The 20,958-nt window shown below is 33.8% G+C and overlaps 1 protein-coding gene across 2 annotated transcripts in view; it reads left to right on the top strand.

Moving 5' to 3' along the window:
• Positions 1–20,958, top strand: part of ttll7 (tubulin tyrosine ligase-like family, member 7) — a 181,146-nt gene that overhangs the window by 12,104 nt on the left and 148,084 nt on the right. For both annotated transcript variants that reach the window (XM_062028630.1, XM_062028631.1), the window contains exons 2-4: positions 11,406–11,590; positions 11,693–11,806; positions 18,700–18,821. In XM_062028630.1, coding sequence (XP_061884614.1) covers positions 11,566–11,590; positions 11,693–11,806; positions 18,700–18,821 — 261 coding nt within the window. In that variant the 5' untranslated portion in view covers positions 11,406–11,565. The remainder of the gene's footprint in view (positions 1–11,405; positions 11,591–11,692; positions 11,807–18,699; positions 18,822–20,958) is intronic.

Here is a 20,958-nt window from a genome sequence, read left to right on the forward strand (position 1 = left end):
TTATGCTATCAAGAGTGCAATTTCATGAGTTTCTGACATTGTCCACAAGACAAGAATACTTGTATCCATTTTTTTGTCAGATAGTTGAAATTCAGTTGGAGGCGTGGAGGAGTTGATGTTTTACTCGTTCACTGGCGGTCCTACAACTGTTGTTGGGGAGGCATGTACTCACATTTTTGTTCTCAACTGTTAGCTGGAAGGCCGCTCGTATTTTAGGGCACTTGTGTGTCTTCTTCTGGAACTAGCTAATATCTCGTCACACTAGTATCACTCCCACTGCGATACCAGGCGGCTATCAATGATATCAGTGTGCGGTTGAGTGCGCCAACCTCCATCATGTACAGTATTAATAGATCACAACATGATTGATCTGGTGAAGATGACAAGAAGGTAAACCAGGGGCTCATGTTTATTATCACACGGGCCCTCACATTAATCTTAGGGGCCCCTGGGAGGTGAAGGTCGTGACCTTTCGGCGGTGGTGCTGTAAAACAACAAGAGCTTTTTATTACGTCCCACCAAATGTTTCTTCTTCTTCTTTTTACACTTGTCCACACACTCTGAGGTTTGCAGAAAGTTTGGAACATTTTCAAAAGCAATACAATATATTGACTTTTCCCCCTCAACTTTAGTACGGATCTCAGTCATACAACATAAGTTATATATTATTGAATTCTTTTGTTTAAATCTCTAAATCAACTTCAGATCCATTTGTCAATATGAAGTTTATTTTTTTATGTTTCATGCCCTTCTTGTTAAAGAAGCAGCTGTTTTTAAGGCACAAACACAAAATATGCAATATTTTCCTGCTACAAAATGTTCAAAGTGTAATATTTGATGTGAAGTAATTGTCAATTATTCACCACAACATTGATTTGGATTCATTATTATTTTTGGAGCAAAGACGATTAAAAAAAAGCATTTCTCAGTCTTACATTTAAAACATTTTTGTATCAGTTTTTCTCAAACTGTCATGTCTGTTCATGTTTTTGTTTTGGCCATGTGTTTGTTTTTTGGGCTCTTTTTAGTTACTGGTTGCACTTCCTTGTTTGTTTGTTTCCATAGCAACTCATTAGTTTTCACCTGTCTTGTCACGCACCTGTTTCACGTTTTGAGTCACGCACCTGTTTTCACTGATCATGTCACTATTTAAATCTGTCTGTTTCTGTTGTTCGTCCTGGCGAACTCACACTTTTTCATCCCTCTACTTCAGGGGTCACCAACGCGGTGCCCGCGGGCACCAGGTAGCCCGTAAGGACCAGGGGCCGTACTTATCAAGCTTCTTAGAGTGCCATTTTACACTTAAGTCCTGAGAATTTGCGAAATTTAGTCCTACTCTCAAACTTAAGAATAAAAGCTTTTTATCAACGTTCTTAAGTCTAAGAATCACTCCTACTCTCCACGATATTTAAGAGACCTTCAGAGGTGTCTTAAGTGGTTAGGAGTTGCCAGCAGGGGATGGCACTGAGGCGAGAGAGACGTGCGCGAACTTTCAGGGAACGGAACAATGTTGTTGTTTTTTTTTTATGACGAGCAGCTGATCAAACGGTATCGTTTAGACAGAGCGGGTATTATTTTTGTCACAGATTTAATACTTTTCGATTCCTTGTTGATTTCTGCATGTGTCTGCAGTGGGCTAGTATATATAGAGCCACCCACACCAGTTTCAAATTAGTTGCCTAATTAATGAATTGGAAAGAAAATGTTATGACAGTAGCGTATGTGTGTGGCCGTGAGGTGAGTGACGTCAGTGAGTGTGTGGGCGAGAGAAGAGAGGGAGCGGTAGCGTGAGTGCGGGCGGGGACTAGTTTGTTTTGTATTATTTTGTAGTTTATTGTCAAAATATACACTCCCTTTGTCCACTTCAATATTTCCAAGATATTTCTTTATTCTTAGACAAGGGATTCCCTTCCGTGATTGGTCATTTCTATGGACACAGAAATGACGTCGCCTAAAATTGCGTTTACGGCACATAGTAATGTCGTAATTCAGCTCTGAGTGTGACACTTAAGATTCAGTCCTACACTTCGCTGAAAGTGTGAGTAAGACGCTTGATAACTAACTTTTAAGTGCAGCTTTCAGCCAAGAATTTATTTACTCTTAAGTCAACTCTTAGCAGACTTCTTAGGAGTCATTCTAAGAAGCTTGATAAGTACGGCCCCAGATGAGTAGCCCGCTGGCCTGTTCTAAAAATAGCTCAAATAGCAGCACTTACCAGTGAGCAGTGTATTTATTTACTAGCAAGCTGGTCTCGCTTTGCCCGACATTTTTAATTCTAAGAGAGACAAAACTCAAATAGAGTTTGAAAATCCAAGAAAATATTTTAAAAACTTGGTCTTCACTTGTTTAAATACATTCATTATTTTCTTTTACTTTGCTTCTTATAACTTTCAGAAAGACAATTTTAGAGAAAAAATACAACCTTAAAAATGATTTTAGGATTTTTAAACACATATACCTTTTTACCTTTTAAATTCCTTCCTCTTATTTCCTGACAATTTAAATCAATGTTCAAGTAATTTTTGGAAGAATAATAAATACATTTTAATTTAATTCTTCATTTTAGCTTCTGTTTTTTCGACGAAGAATATTTGTGAAATATTTCTTCAAACTTATCATGATTAAAATGCAAAAAAAATATTCTGGCAAATCTAGAAAATCTGTAGAATCAAATTTAAATCTTATTTCAAAGTCTTTTGAATTTCTTTTAAAATGTTTGTTCTGGAAAATCTAGAAGAAATAACAATTTGTCTTTGTTAGAAATATAGCTTGGTCCAATTTGTTATATATTCTAACAAAGTGTAGATTGGATTTTAACCTATTTAAAACATGTCATCCAAATTCTAAAATTAATCTTAATCAGGAAAAATTACTAATGATGTTCCATAAATTCTTTTTTTAATTTTTTCAAAAAGATTCAAATTAGCTAGTTTTTCTCTTCTTTTTTTCGGTTGAATTTTGAATTTTAAAGAGTCGAAATTGAAGATAAACTATGTTTCAAAATTTAATTGTCATTTTTTTCGTGTTTTCTCCTCTTTTAAACCGTTCAATTAAGTGTAAACATCCTTAATTATTAATAATGACATAGAGTTAAAGGTAAATTGAGCAAATTGGCTATTTCTGGCAATTTATTGAAGTGTGTATCAAACTGGTAGCCCTTCGCATTAATCACTACCCAAGAAGTAGCTCTTGCTTTCAAAAAGGTTGCTGACCCCTGGCCTACTTCATGTCATGTTCACAGTTCTTTGCCAAGTAAATTTTTGTTTATTAATGCCACAGTTAGTGTTTTTGTTTTATTGTTCATAGTTTCTGCCTTTGTGCAAGTTTTGTTTTCATAGTCAAGTTTTCACCTCCGCTGGGAGCGCTTTTTGTTTCTACCCTTTTGAGTGTTAAAATGAAAACCATGTATTTAAATTCACGTCTTGCCCGTGCCAATTTTCCGTTGCCTTCCGGAGAAACAAAACCCCAGGACCAAGTCTTGACACAAACTTTTTACACCAAGTTGCAAGTAAATAACAAGTATATATTTAATATTTATATTATATTTAACTGCCAGTTTGAACAGTAACACTGTGTTTGAATATAGGAAAATAAAACACTGTACTTTAAGTGATTTTTTTGGTGTACCACTAGATGGAGCCCTCCGCGTACCACAGTTTGTGGATAAGTGCTGGAGATCAACTTCAGATCTATCTGTGGATTAGAACTTTTTATTCATTTATTTTAGTTTTTTGTTTGTTTGTTCTTTGCGTTTTTTGTATATAATTTGTTTTTTATAGCAAACACACAAATGCAATATCTCCCCCGCCCCCCCAATTTTTTTATTTTTTATTATTAGATTCTAATTAGACTATTTGATGTGAAGTAATTAGAGCCTTGAATATGTCAATAATTCATAACATTGGTTTTGATTCATTATTATTTTTGAGCAACTACAGTTAAAACAAAAATCCCACTAAAATTCCCAGGGATCCAAAAGGGTCCCACTTATAAAGGATGATACGTTTTTATTAATTTTGTATGTTTTCCTTTGTTTGTTCTTTGCTCTTTTTGTATAGATTTTTTTTTATGGCAAACACACAAAACATGCAATATTACCCCCCCCCCCCCCACCAAATAAAAAAAATAAAAATAAATACATTCTAATTAGACTATTTGATGTGAAGTTAAATGGCGCCTTGACTATGTTAATAATTCATAATATTGGTTTTGATTTATTATTATTTTTGAGCAACAACAGTTAAAAAGTCCCAGGGATCCAAAAGGGTCCCACTCATAATTGTGTTAAAAATAGCTCTTGCATTTTTTTTATATTTTTGCTTTTAACGCTTGAATTGCAAACTTCAAATCTGTCAATTATAAGTTTTTATTAATTTTGTATGTTTTTGTTTGTTTGTTCTTTGCTCTTTTTGTATATATATTTTTTTGTTATGGCAAATACACAAAAATACCCCCCCCCCCCACCCCCCCCCCACCAAATTATTGCAAATTCTAATTAGACTATTTAATGTTTAATTAGATCCTTGAATATGTTAATTGATTTTGATTCATTATTATTTTTGAGCAACTATAGTTAAAAAAAAATCCCACTAAAAGTCCCAGGGATCCAAAAGTGTCCCACTCATAAAGGTGTTAAAAATAGCTCTTGCATTTTGTTAATTTTTTACTTTTAATGCTAAAATCTCAAACTTCAAATCCTTCCGCCGATTATAAGTTAACATTTTTTTCCTTCATGTTTTTGTTTGTTTATGCCCTTTTTGTCATGGAAAACCTACTTTTTTTTTCATGACAAACACACAAAATACGCAATATTTCTCCCTCAAAATAAACAAAGTGTATTATTTGATGTGAAGTAATTAGAGCCTTGAATATGTCAATAATTCATAACATTTATTTTGATTCATTATTATTTTTGAGCAACTATAGTTAAAAAAAATCCCACTAAAAGTCCCAGGGATCCAAAAGTGTCCCACTCATAAAGGTGTTAAATATAGCTCTTGCATTTTGTTTATTTTTTACTTTTAATGCTTAAATCTCAAACTTCAAATCTATCTGTTGATTTTAGTTTTCTTTTTTTTTCTTGATGTTTCTGTTTGTTTTATGCCTTTTTTGTCATGAAAAACTAACTTTTTTTTTTTCATGACACACACAAAATACGCAATATTTCTCCCCCAAAATAAACAAAGTGTAATATTTCATGTGAAGTAATTAGAGCCTTGAATATGTCAATAATTCATAACATTTATTTTGATTCATTATTATTTTTGAGCAACTACAGTTAAAACAAAAATCCCACTAAAATTCCCAGGGATCCAAAACGTCCCACTCATAAAGGATGATAAGTTTTTATTAACTTTGTATGTTTTCCTTTGTTTGTTCTTTGCTCTTTTTGTATAGAAAACATTTTTTTATGGCAAACACACAAAACATGCAATATTACCCCCCCCCAAAAAATTCTAATTAGACTATTTGATGTGAAGTTAATTGGTGCCTTGACTATGTTAATAATTCATAATATTGGTTTTGATTTATTATTATTTTTGAGCAACAACAGTTAAAAAGTCCCAGGGATCCAAAAGGGTCCCACTCATAAAGGTGTTAAAAATAGATCTTGCATTTTTTTTATATTTTTGCTTTTAACGCTTGAATTGCAAACTTTAAATCTGTCGATTATAAGTTTTTATTAATTTTGTATGTTTTTGTTGGTTTGTTCTTTGCTCTTTTTGTATATATATTTTTTTGTTATGGGAAATACACAAGAATGCCATACTACCCCCCCCCCCCCCAAATTATTACATTTTCTAATTAGACTATTTAATGTGAAGTAATTAGATCCTTGAATATGTTAATTGATTTTGATTCATTATTATTTTTGAGCAACTACAGTTGAAAAAAAATCCCACTAAAAGTCCCAGAGATCCAAAAGTGTCCCACTCATAAAGGTGTTAAAAATAGCTCTTGCATTTTGTTTATTTTTTACTTTTAATGCTTAAATCTCAAACTTCAAATCTATCCGTCGATTTTAGTTTTCTTTTTTTTTCTTCATGTTTTTGTTTGTTTTATGCCCTTTTTGTCATGGAAAACTAACTTCTTTTTTTTCATGACAAACACACAAAATACGCAATATTTCTCCCCCAAAATAAACAAAGTGTAATATTTCATGTGAAGTAATTAGAGCCTTGAATATGTCAATAATTCATAACATTTATTTTGATTCATTATTATTTTTGAGCAACTACAGTTAAAAACAAATCCCACTAAAAGTCCCAGGGATCCAAAAGGGTCCCACTCATAAAGGATGATAAGTTTTTATTAACTTTGTATGTTTTCCTTTGTTTGTTCTTTGCTCTTTTTGTATAGAATTTTTTTTTTATGGCAAACACACAAAACATGCAATATTACCCCCCCCCCAAAAAAAATTCTAATTAGACTATTTGATGTGAAGTTAATTGGTGCCTTGACTATGTTAATAATTCATAATATTGGTTTTGATTCATTATTATTTTTGAGCAACAACAGTTAAAAAGTCCCAGGGATCCAAAAGTGTCCCACTCATAAAGGTGTTAAAAATAGCTCTTGCATTTTGTTTATTTTTTACTTTTAATGCTAAAATCTCAAACTTCAAATCCTTCCGCCGATTATAAGTTAACATTTTTTTCCTTCATGTTTTTGTTTGTTTATGCCCTTTTTGTCATGGAAAACCTACTTTTTTTTTTCATGACAAACACACAAAATACGCAATATTTCTCCCTCAAAATAAACAAAGTGTAATATTTCATGTGAAGTAATTAGAGCCTTGAATATGTCAATAATTCATAACATTGATTTTGATTCATTATTATTTTTGAGCAACTACAGTTAAAACAAAAATTCCACTAAAATTCCCAGGGATCCAAAAGGGTCCCACTCATAAAGGATGATAAGTTTTTATTAACTTTGTATGTTTTCCTTTGTTTGTTCTTTGCTCTTTTTGTATAGAAAACATTTTTTTATGGCAAACACACAAAACATGCAATATTACCCCCCCCAAAAAAAATTCTAATTAGACTATTTGATGTGAAGTTAATTGGTGCCTTGACTATGTTAATAATTCATAATATTGGTTTTGATTCATTATTATTTTTGAGCAACAACAGTTAAAAAGTCCCATGGATCCAAAAGTGTCCCACTCATAAAGGTGTTAAAAATAGCTCTTGCATTTTTTTTATATTTTTGCTTTTAACGCTTGAATTGCAAACTTTAAGTCTGTCAATTATAAGTTTTTATTAATTTTGTATGTTTTTGTTTGTTTGTTCTTTGCTCTTTTTATATATATATTTTTTTGTTATGGCAAATACACAAAAATACCATACCCCCCCCCCCCCCCCACCAAATTATTGCAAATTCTAATTAGACTATTTGATGTGAAGTAATTAGAGCCTTGAATATGTCAATAATTCATAACATTGGTTTTGATTCATTATTATTTTTGAGCAACTACAGTTAAAAAAAATCAGACTAAAAGTCCCAGGGATCCAAAAGTGTCCCACTCATAAAGGTGTTAAAAATCGCTCTTGCATTTTCTTCATTTTTTACTTTTAATGCTAAAATGTCAAACTTCAAATCCTTCCGCCGATTATAAGTTAACATTATTTTCCTTCATGTTTTTGTTTGTTTATGCCCTTTTTGTTATGGAAAACTAACTTCTTTTTTTTCATGACGAACACACAAAATACGCAATATTTCTCCCTCAAAATAAACAAAGTGTAATATTTGATGTGAAGTAATTAGAGCCTTGAACATGTTAATAATTCATAACATTTATTTTGATTCATTATTATTTTTGAGCAACTACAGTTAAAAAAAAATCCCACTAAAATTCCCAGGGATCCAAAAGGGTCCCACTCATAAAGGATGATAAGTTTTTATTAACTTTGTATGTTTTCCTTTGTTTGTTCTTTGCTCTTTTTGTATAGAAAACATTTTTTTATGGCAAACACACAAAACATGCAATATTACCCCCCCCAAAAAAAATTCTAATTAGACTATTTGATGTGAAGTTAATTGGTGCCTTGACTATGTTAATAATTCATAATATTGGTTTTGATTCATTATTATTTTTGAGCAACAACAGTTAAAAAGTCCCAGGGATCCAAAAGGGTCCCACTCATAAAGGTGTTAAAAATAGCTCTTGCATTTTTTTTATATTTTTGCTTTTAACGCTTGAATTGCAAACTTTAAATCTGTCAATTATAAGTTTTTATTAATTTTGTATGTTTTTGTTTGTTTGTTCTTTGCTCTTTTTGTATATACATTTTTTTGTTATGGCAAATACACAAAAATACCATACCCCCCCCCCCCCCCCCCACCAAATTATTGCAAATTCTAATTAGACTATTTGATGTGAAGTAATTAGAGCCTTGAATATGTCAATAATTCATAACATTGGTTTTGATTCATTATTATTTTTGAGCAACTACAGTTAAAAAAAATCCCACTAAAAGTCCCAGGGATCCAAAAGTGTCCCACTCATAAATGTGTTAAAAATAGCTCTTGCATTTTGTTCATTTTTTACTTTTAATGCTAAAATGTCAAACTTCAAATCCTTCCGCCAATTATAAGTTAACATTTTTTTCCTTCATGTTTTTGTTTGTTTATGCCCTTTTTATCATGGAAAACCTACTTTTTTTTTTCATGACAAACACACAAAATACGCAATATTTCTCCCTCAAAATAAACAAAGTGTAATATTTCATGTGAAGTAATTAGAGCCTTGAATATGTCAATAATTCATAACATTTATTTTGATTCATTATTATTTTTGAGCAACTATAGTTAAAAAAAATCCGACTAAAAGTCCCAGGGATCCAAAAGGGTCCCACTCATAAAGGATGATAAGTTTTTATTAACTTTGTATGTTTTCCTTTGTTTGTTCTTTGCTCTTTTTGTATAGAAAACATTTTTTTATGGCAAACACACAAAACATGCAATATTACCCCCCCCAAAAAAATTCTAATTAGACTATTTGATGTGAAGTTAATTGGTGCCTTGACTATGTTAATAATTCATAATATTGATTTTGATTCATTATTATTTTTGAGCAACAACAGTTAAAAAGTCCCAGGGATCCAAAAGGGTCCCACTCATAAAGGTGTTAAAAATAGCTCTTGCATTTTTTTTATATTTTTGCTTTTAACACTTGAATTGCAAACTTCAAATCTGTCAATTATAAGTTTTTATTAATTTTGTATGTTTTTGTTTGTTTGTTCTTTGCTCTTTTTGTAAAAATATTTTTTTGTTATGGGAAATACACAAAAATGCCATACTACCCCCCCCCCTCCCAAATTATTACATTTTCTAATTAGACTATTTAATGTGAAGTAATTAGATCCTTGAATATGTTAATTGATTTTGATTCATTATTATTTTTGAGCAACTACAGTTGAAAAAAAATCCCACTAAAAGTCCCAGGGATCCAAAAGTGTCCCACTCATAAATGTGTTAAAAATCGCTCTTGCATTTTGTTCATTTTTTACTTTTAATGCTAAAATCTCAAACTTCAAATCCTTCCGCCGATTATAAGTTAACATTTTTTTCCTTCATGTTTTTGTTTGTTTATGCCCTTTTTGTCATGGAAAACTAACTTCTTTTTTTTTCATGACGAACACACAAAATACGCAATATTTCTCCCTCAAAATAAACAAAGTGTAATATTTGATGTGAAGTAATTAGAGCCTTGAATATGTCAATAATTCATAACATTGATTTTGATTCATTATTATTTTTGAGCAACTACAGTTAAAATAAAAATCCCACTAAAAGTCCCAGGGATCCAAAAGTGTCCCACTCATAAAGGGGTTAAAAATAGCTCTTGCATTTTGTTTATTTTTTACTTCAAATCTATCCGTCGATTATAAGTTAACATATTTTTTTCATGTTATTTGTTTCATGCCCTTTTTGTCATGGAAAACTTATTTTTTTTTGTATGACAAACACACAAAATATGCAATATTTCTCCCCCAAAAATGAACAAGGTGTAATATTTGATGTGAAGTATTTGGAGCCCTGAATATGTCAATAATTCATAACATTTATTTTGGTTCATTATTATTTTTCAGCAATAACAGTTTTAAAGTAAAACAACTTTGTGTCAACATTGCAACTTTTTCTGGTTACATTTCACTTGTTTGCTCTTTTATTTCACTTTTTTATGGTTTTTTTTTGTAATACAATTTTTTAAAATGTGCTAAAAATGTCCCCCTGGTCCTCACTTTGGACACCCCAAGTTCAAGCCTTCTGTGAATTGGGGGAGTCAGTGACAGGACACTTGCAGTTCTCCCACCTGAGGCCAGTTGTGGAACTGCTTCTGGGCCGTGGACAAGCTCATGTTCTCCGAGTCTTCAGAAGCATGAAGTGACGGAGCACGCCAACAATGGCTAATAGCTGCAGAACTACAGTTGCCTCTCCAATGTGGCCCCCGGCGAGCGTTAATTCCTCCCGTTCTTCGGAGCCCGAAGTGTCCATTTGACAAAGAGCGCCATCTGCTGGGATGATGTGACCTGGAGTCACATCCAACTGGCACAAGACTCCAACTTGCATTAGCCTTGCACAAAGTAGACTTCGGTCACACGGCAATTTAGAAGAAAAGTACAATAATGACTTAGGGCTGAAAAAACTGTAATGTCACGATAATGACTGATATGTTTTATGGAAATAAGGAGTACATGTAAACATCCTTATTGTAAATGTAACTTCCTGTGGTTGTAATCCCTCAGCTATCAAGGCAGAAAGGAAATGTCAACACAAACATGAAAACACTCCAACAATGTCAACAAAATAGTCAAATCACATTGAACACTTAACTATAATCTCTTAAAAATAAGGAATATGTAAGAAATGCTTCATAAAGTGTAAGAAAATAGTGCAAAGTGTGAAAATGTAAACAGAGAAACCTGAGAAGAACTACTTTTAGTGGCAGGAAATAACGTCTGTGTAACATTATTCTGCCCTGTTACTCGTATATGCTGCTCACTGCTCCCCAAGGGGATGAGACAAATGCAGAGGACACATTTCACCACATCTAGTGTGTGTGTGACAATCATTGCTACTTTAATCTTTAATCTTTAATTGAACTATGGAAATGTTCTATTGAAATATTATTATATTGCTCCATATCGATAATTATTGACATTTTTTATGACCTATGGAAAATAAGGAGCAGTAGAAAAATATATTTGAAATGTAACTTCCTGTGATTATAATCTGATTATAGTCTGTTTGGGGGTCCTGGAGAGGCGATGGGTGGACTTTCTCCTGGTCCTGGATCCAGGGACCAGGCTTGTACTTGACAGTTTTCCCAAGACGTGTTTTTGGTGGACCGGTAGAAGTTGAACTCGCTGTCAAATCTGCTTTCTCTTCTCATGTAGGACTGGATAGAAGCTGGGCCCCCACGTAGACCCTGGAGACCCTGGAGATGCTCGGATGATCCGCTGGACTGAGAGACCCGGTCCACACAGCCCGAGACCGTGAACGCGTCCTGGGAGGGTGCTGCCTGCCAACCGGGTCCCGGAGCTCCTCACACCGGAGATGCCCTCGCCTCCCAACGATGGAGGTGAGTTGGACTCTTCCTGCCTATATTTATATATAAATATATATATATTTATATATAAATATATATATATATATATATTTATTTATATGACATCTCCTCCAGAGGGTGAAGGAGGCGTCACGGTGGGTTGCTACCACACCAAGAGGAAGGTGCGTGGCAAGAAGAAGAAGAAAGGCGTCATCGGCGCCAACGTCGCTGGCACCAAATATGAGATCGGTAAGACTTTCATTTTGTGCTGAAGAAGATCAAAGATTGTTTATTTTGGAGAGATGTTGTCATTATTACATTTGAACAGAGGTGAAGAAGATCAAAGATTGTTTATTTTGGAGTGATGTTGTCATTATTACATTTGAACAGAGGTGAAGAAGATCAAAGATTGTTTATTTTGGAGTGATGTTGTCATTATTACATTTGAACAGAGGTGAAGAAGATCAAAGATTGTTTATTTTGGAGTGATGTTGTCATTTTTACATTTGAACAGAGGTGAAGAAGATCAAAGATTGTTTATTTTGGAGTGATGTTGTCATTATTACATTTGAACAGAGGTGAAGAAGATCAAAGATTGTTTATTTTGGAGTGATGTTGTCATTATTACATTTGAACAGAGGTGAAGAAGATCGAAGATTGTTTATTTTGGAGTGATGTTGTCATTATTACATTTGAACAGAGGTGAAGAAGATCAAAGATTGTTTATTTGGGAGTGATGTTGCCATTATTACATTGGAACAGAGGTGAAGAAGATCAAAGATTGTTTATTTGGGAGTGATGTTGTCATTATTACATTTGAACAGAGGTGAAGAAGATCAAAGATTGTTTATTTTGGAGAGATGTTGTCATTGTTACATTTGAACAGAAGTAAAGAAGATCGGAGATTGTTTATTTTGGAGTGATGTTGTCATTATTACATTTTAACAGAAGTAAAGAAGATCGAAGATTGTTTATTTTGGAGTGATGTTGTCATTATTACATTGGAACAGAGGTGAATAAGATCAAAGATTGTTTATTTGGGAGTGATGTTGTCATTATTACATTGGAACAGAGGTGAAGAAGATCAAAGATTGTTTATTTGGGAGTGATGTTGTCATTATTACATTGGAACAGAGGTGAAGAAGATCAAAGATTGTTTATTTTGGAGTGATGTTGTCATTATTACATTTGAACAGAGGTGAAGAAGATCAAAGATTGTTTATTTTGGAGTGATGTTGTCATTATTACATTTGAACAGAGGTGAAGAAGATCAAAGATTGTTTATTTTGGAGTGATGTTGTCAAAGCAGATTTCATTCTTCAAATGAACCAAGTTGACTTTGCACACAGTTTGACTTGTCAAAGTCCAAATGTGACTTTTCATTCTTCTTGTTCACAATCTGTCAATCATCTTAGAACATCTAATCATTCATTTTGTACATCAGCTTTCATCTCATTCAAACATTGAGCCTTTTTTTATGTGATCCTGCCGATTTATTTTATGAGGCCCTGCCGCTTTATTTTATGAGGCCCTGCCGTTTTATTTAAAGTGACCTGCTGTTTTATTTTATGAGGCCCTGCCTCTTTATTTTATGAGGACCTGCCGCTTTACTTTATGAGGCCCGGCCGTTCTATTTTATGAGGCCCTGCCGATTTATTTTATGAGGCCCTTCCGTTTTATTTTATGAGGCCCTGCCGCTTTACTTTATGAGGCCCTGTCGTTTTATTTTATGAGGCCCTGCCGTTCTATTTTATGAGGCCCTGCCGCTTTATTTTATGAGGCCCTGCCGTTCTATTTTATGAGGCCCTGCCGCTTTATTTTATGAGGCCCTGCCGTTCTATTTTATGAGGCCCTGCAGCTTTACTTTATGAGGCCCTGCCGTTTTATTTTATGAGGCCCTTCCGTTTTATTTTATGAGGCCCTGCCGTTTTATTTTATGAGGCCCTTCCGTTTTATTTTATGAGGCCCTTGTGCTTTATTTTTTGTGGTCCTGCCGCATTATTTTATGAGGCCCTGCCGATTTATTTTATGAGGCCCTTTTGCTTTATTTTATGTGATCCTGCCGTTTTATTTTATGTGGTCCTGCCGCTTTATTTTATGAGGCCCTTCCGCTTTATTTTATGTGATCCTGCCGTTTTATTTCATGAGGCCCTGCCGTTTTATTTTATGTGGTCCTGTCGCTTTATTTTAGGAGGCCCTGTTGCTTTATTTAAAGTGACCTGCCGTTTTATTTTATGAGGCCCTTCCGCTTTATTTTTTGTGGTCCTGCCGTTTTATTTTAGGAGGCCCTGTTGCTTTATTTTATGTGATCCTGCCGTTTTATTTTATGAGGCCCTGCCGCTATATTTTAGGAGGCCCTTCCGCTTTATTTTAGGAGGCCCTTTCGTTTTATTTTTTGTGGTCCGGCGCATTATTTTTTGAGGCCCTGCCGCTTTATTTTATGTGGTCCTGTCGTTTTATTTTATGAGGCCCTTCCGCTTTATTTTTTGTGGTCCTGCCGCTTTATTTTATGAGGCCCTTCCGCTTTATTTTTTGTGGTCCTGCCGCTTTATTTTATGAGGCCCTTTAGTTTTATTTTATGTGGTCCTGTCGCTTTATTTTAGGAGGCCCTGTTGCTTTATTTAAAGTGACCTGCCACTTTATTTTATGTGGTCCTGCCGTTTTATTTTATGAGGCCCTGCCGCTATATTTTAGGAGGCCCTTCCGCTTTATTTTAGGAGGCCCTTTCGTTTTATTTTTTGTGGTCCGGCGCATTATTTTTTGAGGCCCTGCCGCTTTATTTTATGTGGTCCTGTCGTTTTATTTTATGAGGCCCTTCCGCTTTATTTTTTGTGGTCCTGCCGCTTTATTTTATGAGGCCCTTCCGCTTTATTTTTTGTGGTCCTGCCGCATTATTTTATGAGGCCCTTTAGTTTTATTTTATGTGGTCCTTCCGCTTTATTTTAGGAGGCCCTTCCGTTTTATTTTATGTGGTCATGCCGCATTATTTTATGTGGTCCTGTCGCTTTATTTTAGGAGGCCCTGTTGCTTTATTTAAAGTGACCTGCCACTGTATTTTATGTGGTCCTGCCGTTTTATTTTATGAGGCCCTGCCGCTATATTTTAGGAGGCCCTTCCGCTTTATTTTAGGAGGCCCTTTCGTTTTATTTTTTGTGGTCCGGCGCATTATTTTTTGAGGCCCTGCCGCTTTATTTTATGTGGTCCTGTCGTTTTATTTTATGAGGCCCTTCCGCTTTATTTTTTGTGGTCCTGCCGCTTTATTTTATGAGGCCCTTCCGCTTTATTTTTTGTGGTCCTGCCGCATTATTTTATGAGGCCCTTTAGTTTTATTTTATGTGGTCCTTCCGCTTTATTTTAGGAGGCCCTTCCGTTTTATTTTATGTGGTCATGCCGCATTATTTTATGTGGTCCTGTCGCTTTATTTTAGGAGGCCCTTTTGCTTTATTTAAAGTGACCTGCCGCTTTATTTTATGTGGTCCTGCCGTTTTATTTAAAGTGACCTGCCGTATTATTTTTTGAGGCCCTGTCGCTTTATTTAAAGTAACCTGATGCTTTGTTTTGCGTGGTCCGTCATCTCATTTAAATTGGCCCACGTACGTGTTGATGATGTTCTTTACAAGTGTACGTACGTGTTGATGATGTTCTTTACAAGTGTACATACGTGTCGATGATGTTCTTTACAAGTGTACGTACGTGTCGATGATGTTCTTTACAAGTGTACATACGTGTTGATGATGTTCTTTACAAGTGTACGTACATGTTGATGATGTTCTTTACAAGTGCACGTACGTGTTGATGATGTTCTTTACAAGTGCACGTACGTGTTGATGATGTTCTTTACAAGTGTACATACGTGTTGATGATGTTCTTTACAAGTGCACGTACGTGTTGATGATGTTCTTTACAAGTGTACGTACATGTTGATGATGTTCTTTACAAGTGTACGTACGTGTTGATGATGTTCTTTACAAGTGTACGTACGTGTTGATGATGTTCTTTACAAGTGTACGTACATGTTGATGATGTTCTTTACAAGTGTACGTACGTGTTGATGATGTTCTTTACAAGTGTACGTACGTGTTGATGATGTTCTTTACAAGTGTACGTACGTGTTGATGATGTTCTTTACAAGTGTACGTACGTGTTGATGATGTTCTTTACAAGTGTACGTACGTGTTGATGATGTTCTTTACAAGTGTACGTACGTGTTGATGATGTTCTTTACAAGTGTACGTACGTGTTGATGATGTTCTTTACAAGTGCACGTACGTGTTGATGATGTTCTTTACAAGTGCACGTACGTGTTGATGATGTTCTTTACAAGTGTACGTACGTGTTGATGATGTTCTTTACAAGTGTACGTACGTGTTGATGATGTTCTTTACAAGTGCACGTACGTGTTGATGATGTTCTTTACAAGTGTACGTACGTGTTGATGATGTTCTTTACAAGTGCACGTACGTGTTGATGATGTTCTTTACAAGTGTACGTACGTGTTGATGTTCTTTACAAGTGTACGTACGTGTTGATGATGTTCTTTACAAGTGTACGTACGTGTTGATGATGTTCTTTACAAGTGCACGTACGTGTTGATGATGTTCTTTACAAGTGTACGTACGTGTTGATGATGTTCTTTACAAGTGTACGTACGTGTTGATGATGTTCTTTACAAGTGCACGTACGTGTTGATGATGTTCTTTACAAGTGCACGTACGTGTTGATGATGTTCTTTACAAGTGTACGTACGTGTTGATGATGTTCTTTACAAGTGTACGTACGTGTTGATGATGTTCTTTACAAGTGTACGTACGTGTTGATGATGTTCTTTACAAGTGTACGTACACTTTGGTCCAGGACTGTAGGACTATTATTTGAACCCACTTTCTGTGTCTTCAAGGTTATGTACTATTATAGTTGGGTTGTTTTTCAGAGAATAACCCATTCTTGGGTTGGAGTTTTTTTTTTCTTCCCATTAAAAAGTGATTTTTTTTTCTTTAAAGGGAATACGTAATGGAGTACTCTCCATAACAGTATTTTTAATCCCACATTTTATGTACATGAAGTGCGTCCTTTACCCTTTCCCTGTCCTTCCGGGACGGCCTCAGCCAGCACCGTCAGCAGTCCTGACATGCGCGGCTATATTGCGCGGCGCTCTCAGGGGTGAATTACAAGTTTGGAAAGCGTGGAGTCAGCAGGAGAAATGTGGGCATGTAGATGGGAGTCCAGCTGTGAATGGCGGTGGTGAGGGCCTCACGCCGGCCCTTCTGGGCTGTTTCCACCAGAAATCCACACTAAACGGTGCTTCCTTTTCTTTTGGAATGGCTTGAATTACCCACAAAGAAGGATTGGCCTGATGCATTTATCAGGGGTGTCCCAAATATTAAAGTCTAAAAGGTATGCAATTTCATGCAGTAAATACCGTATTTTCCGGACATAAGCCACACCCACTAAATTTCAGAAAAAAATAATCCATATATTAGTCTCAGATTTATATGCTGTAAACATTAGTTATTTACACAGAAATATTCTCCATCCATCCTCTTCCGCTACAGAAATATTCTGTAAGAGTTTATTTACATACCTTAATTGTTTCCAAACAAGGCAGTAAAACGGTGGATCAAACAAAACAGAAGTCATGCTCATGGAACCGCTAGCTGCGCAAGCACAGCAAAGCATAAATATTCTGCAAATGTTTATTTACATACCTTAATTGTTTCCAAATGAAATAATGTAGTATCTGTTAGTCTACAACAGGGGTCAGCAACCTTTTTGAAAGCAAGAGCTACTTCTTGGGTAGTGATTAATGCGAAGGGCTACCAGTTTGATACACACTTCAATAAATTGCCAGAAATAGCCAATTTGCTCAATTTACCTTTAACTCTGTTATTATTAATAATTAATGATATTTACACTTAATTGAACGGTTTAAAAGAGGAGAAAACACGAAAAAAATGAAAATTTAATTTTGAAACATAGTTTATCTTCAAATTCGACTCTTTAAAATTCAAAATTCAACCGAAAAAAAGAAGAGAAAAACTAGCAAATTCGAATCTTTTCGAAAAAATTAAAAAAATAATTTATGGAACATCATTAGTAATTTTTCCTGATTAAGATTAATTTTAGAATTTTGATGACATGTTTTAAATAGGTTAAAATCCAATCTGCACTTTGTTAAAATATATATAACAAATTGGACCAAGCTATATTTCTAACAAAGACAAATCATTATTTCTTCTAGATTTTCCAGAACAAAATTTTTAAAAGAAATTCAAAAGACTTTGAAATAAGATTTAAATTTGATTCTACAGATTTTCTAGATTTGCCAGAATATTTTTTTGAATTTTAATCATAATAAGTTTGAAGAAATATTACACAAATATTCTTTGTCGAAAAAACAGAAGCTAAAATGAAGAATTAATTTAAAATGTATTTATTATTCTTTACAATAAAACATTTTTTTTTTTACTTGAACATTGATTTAAATTGTCAGGAAAGAAGAAGAAGGAATTTAAAAGGTAAAAAGGTATATGTGTTTAAAAATCCTAAAATAATTTTTAAGGTTGTATTTTTTCTCTAAAATTGTCTTTCTGAAAGTTATAAGAAGCAAAGTAAAAAAAATTAATGAATTTATTTAAACAAGTGAAGACCAAGTCTTTCAAATATTTTCTTGGATTTTCAAATTCTATTTGAGTTTTGTCTCTCTTAGAATTAAAAATGTCGGGCAAAGTGAGACCAGCTTGCTAGTAAATAAATACAATTTAAAAAATAGAGGCAGCTCACTGGTAAGTGCTGCTATTTGAGCTATTTTTAGAACAGGCCAGCGGGCTACTCATCTGGTCCTTACGGGCTACCTGGTGCCCGCGTTGGTGACCCCTGCTCAAGAGTGACTTAAGCGAACCATAAGTTTTTATTATTTTTGGAGAAATTACAATTTTCAAGTACAAAACTCCCTTTATCAGTGTCAATATTGCAACTTTTTATTGTTGCATTACACGTTTGCTCTTTAATTCAAGTTTTTATGTTTTTTTTAATTGGGCCGTTAAAAAGTGAGCGTTTTTTATTTCAATTGTATTTGTTTTATTGAAGTATAATCTATTTATGTGCCGATTCTATTGCGATCTCACCTGAATGTCTCCCGCCAGTTCGCATGGTCATCAGCGAGATGGACTTCCTCAAGACCAGGGATGAAGACGAGACCGCCAATCTCATCTGGAGCGACTCGGCCGTACAACACGAGAAAATTGCTGAGCTCAGGAATTATCAGGTACTCTGCATGCAAGCTCAGAGGAGGAAGTGATCTCCACTTTTTATGATCCCGTCAAGTCTCCTTTCACCTGCAACTGGCTTGAGTCGTCATCATGGAAAACATTGATGTACTTTAGTCTCGGGCCGTTACTTATTGCAATATTGCTACATTCTGACCTATGTGTGACCTTGTCATGGCTCAGTCATCCTGAAAGTAACACTTCTCTATTCTGATTAACAGTGCACCATTGTCTCACGCTCCACTATCATGTCTTCTCTTCATTTAGTGTCAAATAGCAACACACATGACTGTGACTTGCAGTGTGTATATTCTACATGTTGTTATGAAGGTGTCTGTTACTACATGATATATATATACTTGCAGTGTGTATATTGTACATATTACATATTGTTATGAAGGTGTCTGTTACTACATTATATATATACTTGCAGTGTGTATATTGTACATATTACATATTGTTATGAAGGTCTGTTACTACATTATATATATACTTGCAGTGTGTATATTGTACATATTACATATTGTTATGAAGGTGTCTCTTACTACATGATATATATACTTGCAGTGTGTATATTGTACATATTACATGTTGTTATGAAGGTGTCTGTTACTACATGATATATATACTTGCAGTGTGTATATTGTACATATTACATATTGTTATGAAGGTGTCTGTTACTACATTATATATATACTTGCAGTGTGTATATTGTACATATTACATATTGTTATGAAGGTGTCTGTTACTACATTATATATATACTTGCAGTGTGTATATTGTACATATTACATATTGTTATGAAGGTGTCTGTTACTACATTATATATATACTTGCAGTGTGTATATTGTACATATTACATATTGTTATGAAAGTGTCTGTTACTACATTATATATATACTTGCAGTGTGTATATTGTACATATTACATATTGTTATGAAGGTGTCTGTTACTACATTATATATATACTTGCAGTGTGTATATTGTACATATTACATATTGTTATGAAGGTGTCTGTTACTACATTATATATATACTTGCAGTGTGTATATTGTACATATTACATATTGTTATGAAGGTGTCTGTTACTACATTATATATATACTTGCAGTGTGTATATTCTACATATTGTTATGAAGGTGTCTGTTACTACATGATATATATACTTGCAGTGTGTATATTGTACATATTACATATTGTTATGAAGGTGTCTGTTACTACATTATATATATACTTGCAGTGTGTATATTGTACATATTACATATTGTTATGAAGGTGTCTGTTACTACATTGTATATATATACTTGCAGTGTGTATATTGTACATATTACATCTTGTTATGAAGGTGTCTGTTACTACATTATATATATAATCTTGCAGTGTGTATATTGTACATATTACATATTGTTATGAAGGTGTCTGTTACTACATTATATATATACTTGCAGTGTGTATATTGTACATATTACATATTGTTATGAAGGTGTCTGTTACTACATTATATATATACTTGCAGTGTGTATATTCTACATATTGTTATGAAGGTGTCTGTTACTACATGATATATATACTTGCAGTGTGTATATTGTACATATTACATATTGTTATGAAGGTGTCTGTTACTACATTATATATATATACTTGCAGTGTGTATATTGTACATATTACATATTGTTATGAAGGTGTCTGTACTACATTGTATATATATACTTGCAGTGTGTATATTGTACATATTACATCTTGTTATGAAGGTGTCTGTTACTACATTATATATATACTTGCAGTGTGTATATTGTACATATTACATATTGTTATGAAAGTGTCTGTTACTACATTATATATATACTTACAGTGTGTATATTCTACATATTGTTATGAAGGTGTCTGTTACTACATTATATATATACTTGCAGTGTGTATATTGTACATATTACATATTGTTATGAAGGTGTCTGTTACTACATTATATATATACTTGCAGTGTGTATATTGTACATATTACATATTGTTATGAAGGTGTCTGTTACTACATTATATATACTTGCAGTGTGTATATTGTACATATTACATATTGTTATGAAGGTGTCTGTTACTACATTATATATATATACTTGCAGTGTGTATATTGTACATATT

The sequence above is a fragment of the Entelurus aequoreus genome, linkage group LG19, assembly GCF_033978785.1.
Source record: "Entelurus aequoreus isolate RoL-2023_Sb linkage group LG19, RoL_Eaeq_v1.1, whole genome shotgun sequence".
Lineage (NCBI taxonomy): Eukaryota > Metazoa > Chordata > Actinopteri > Syngnathiformes > Syngnathidae > Entelurus > Entelurus aequoreus.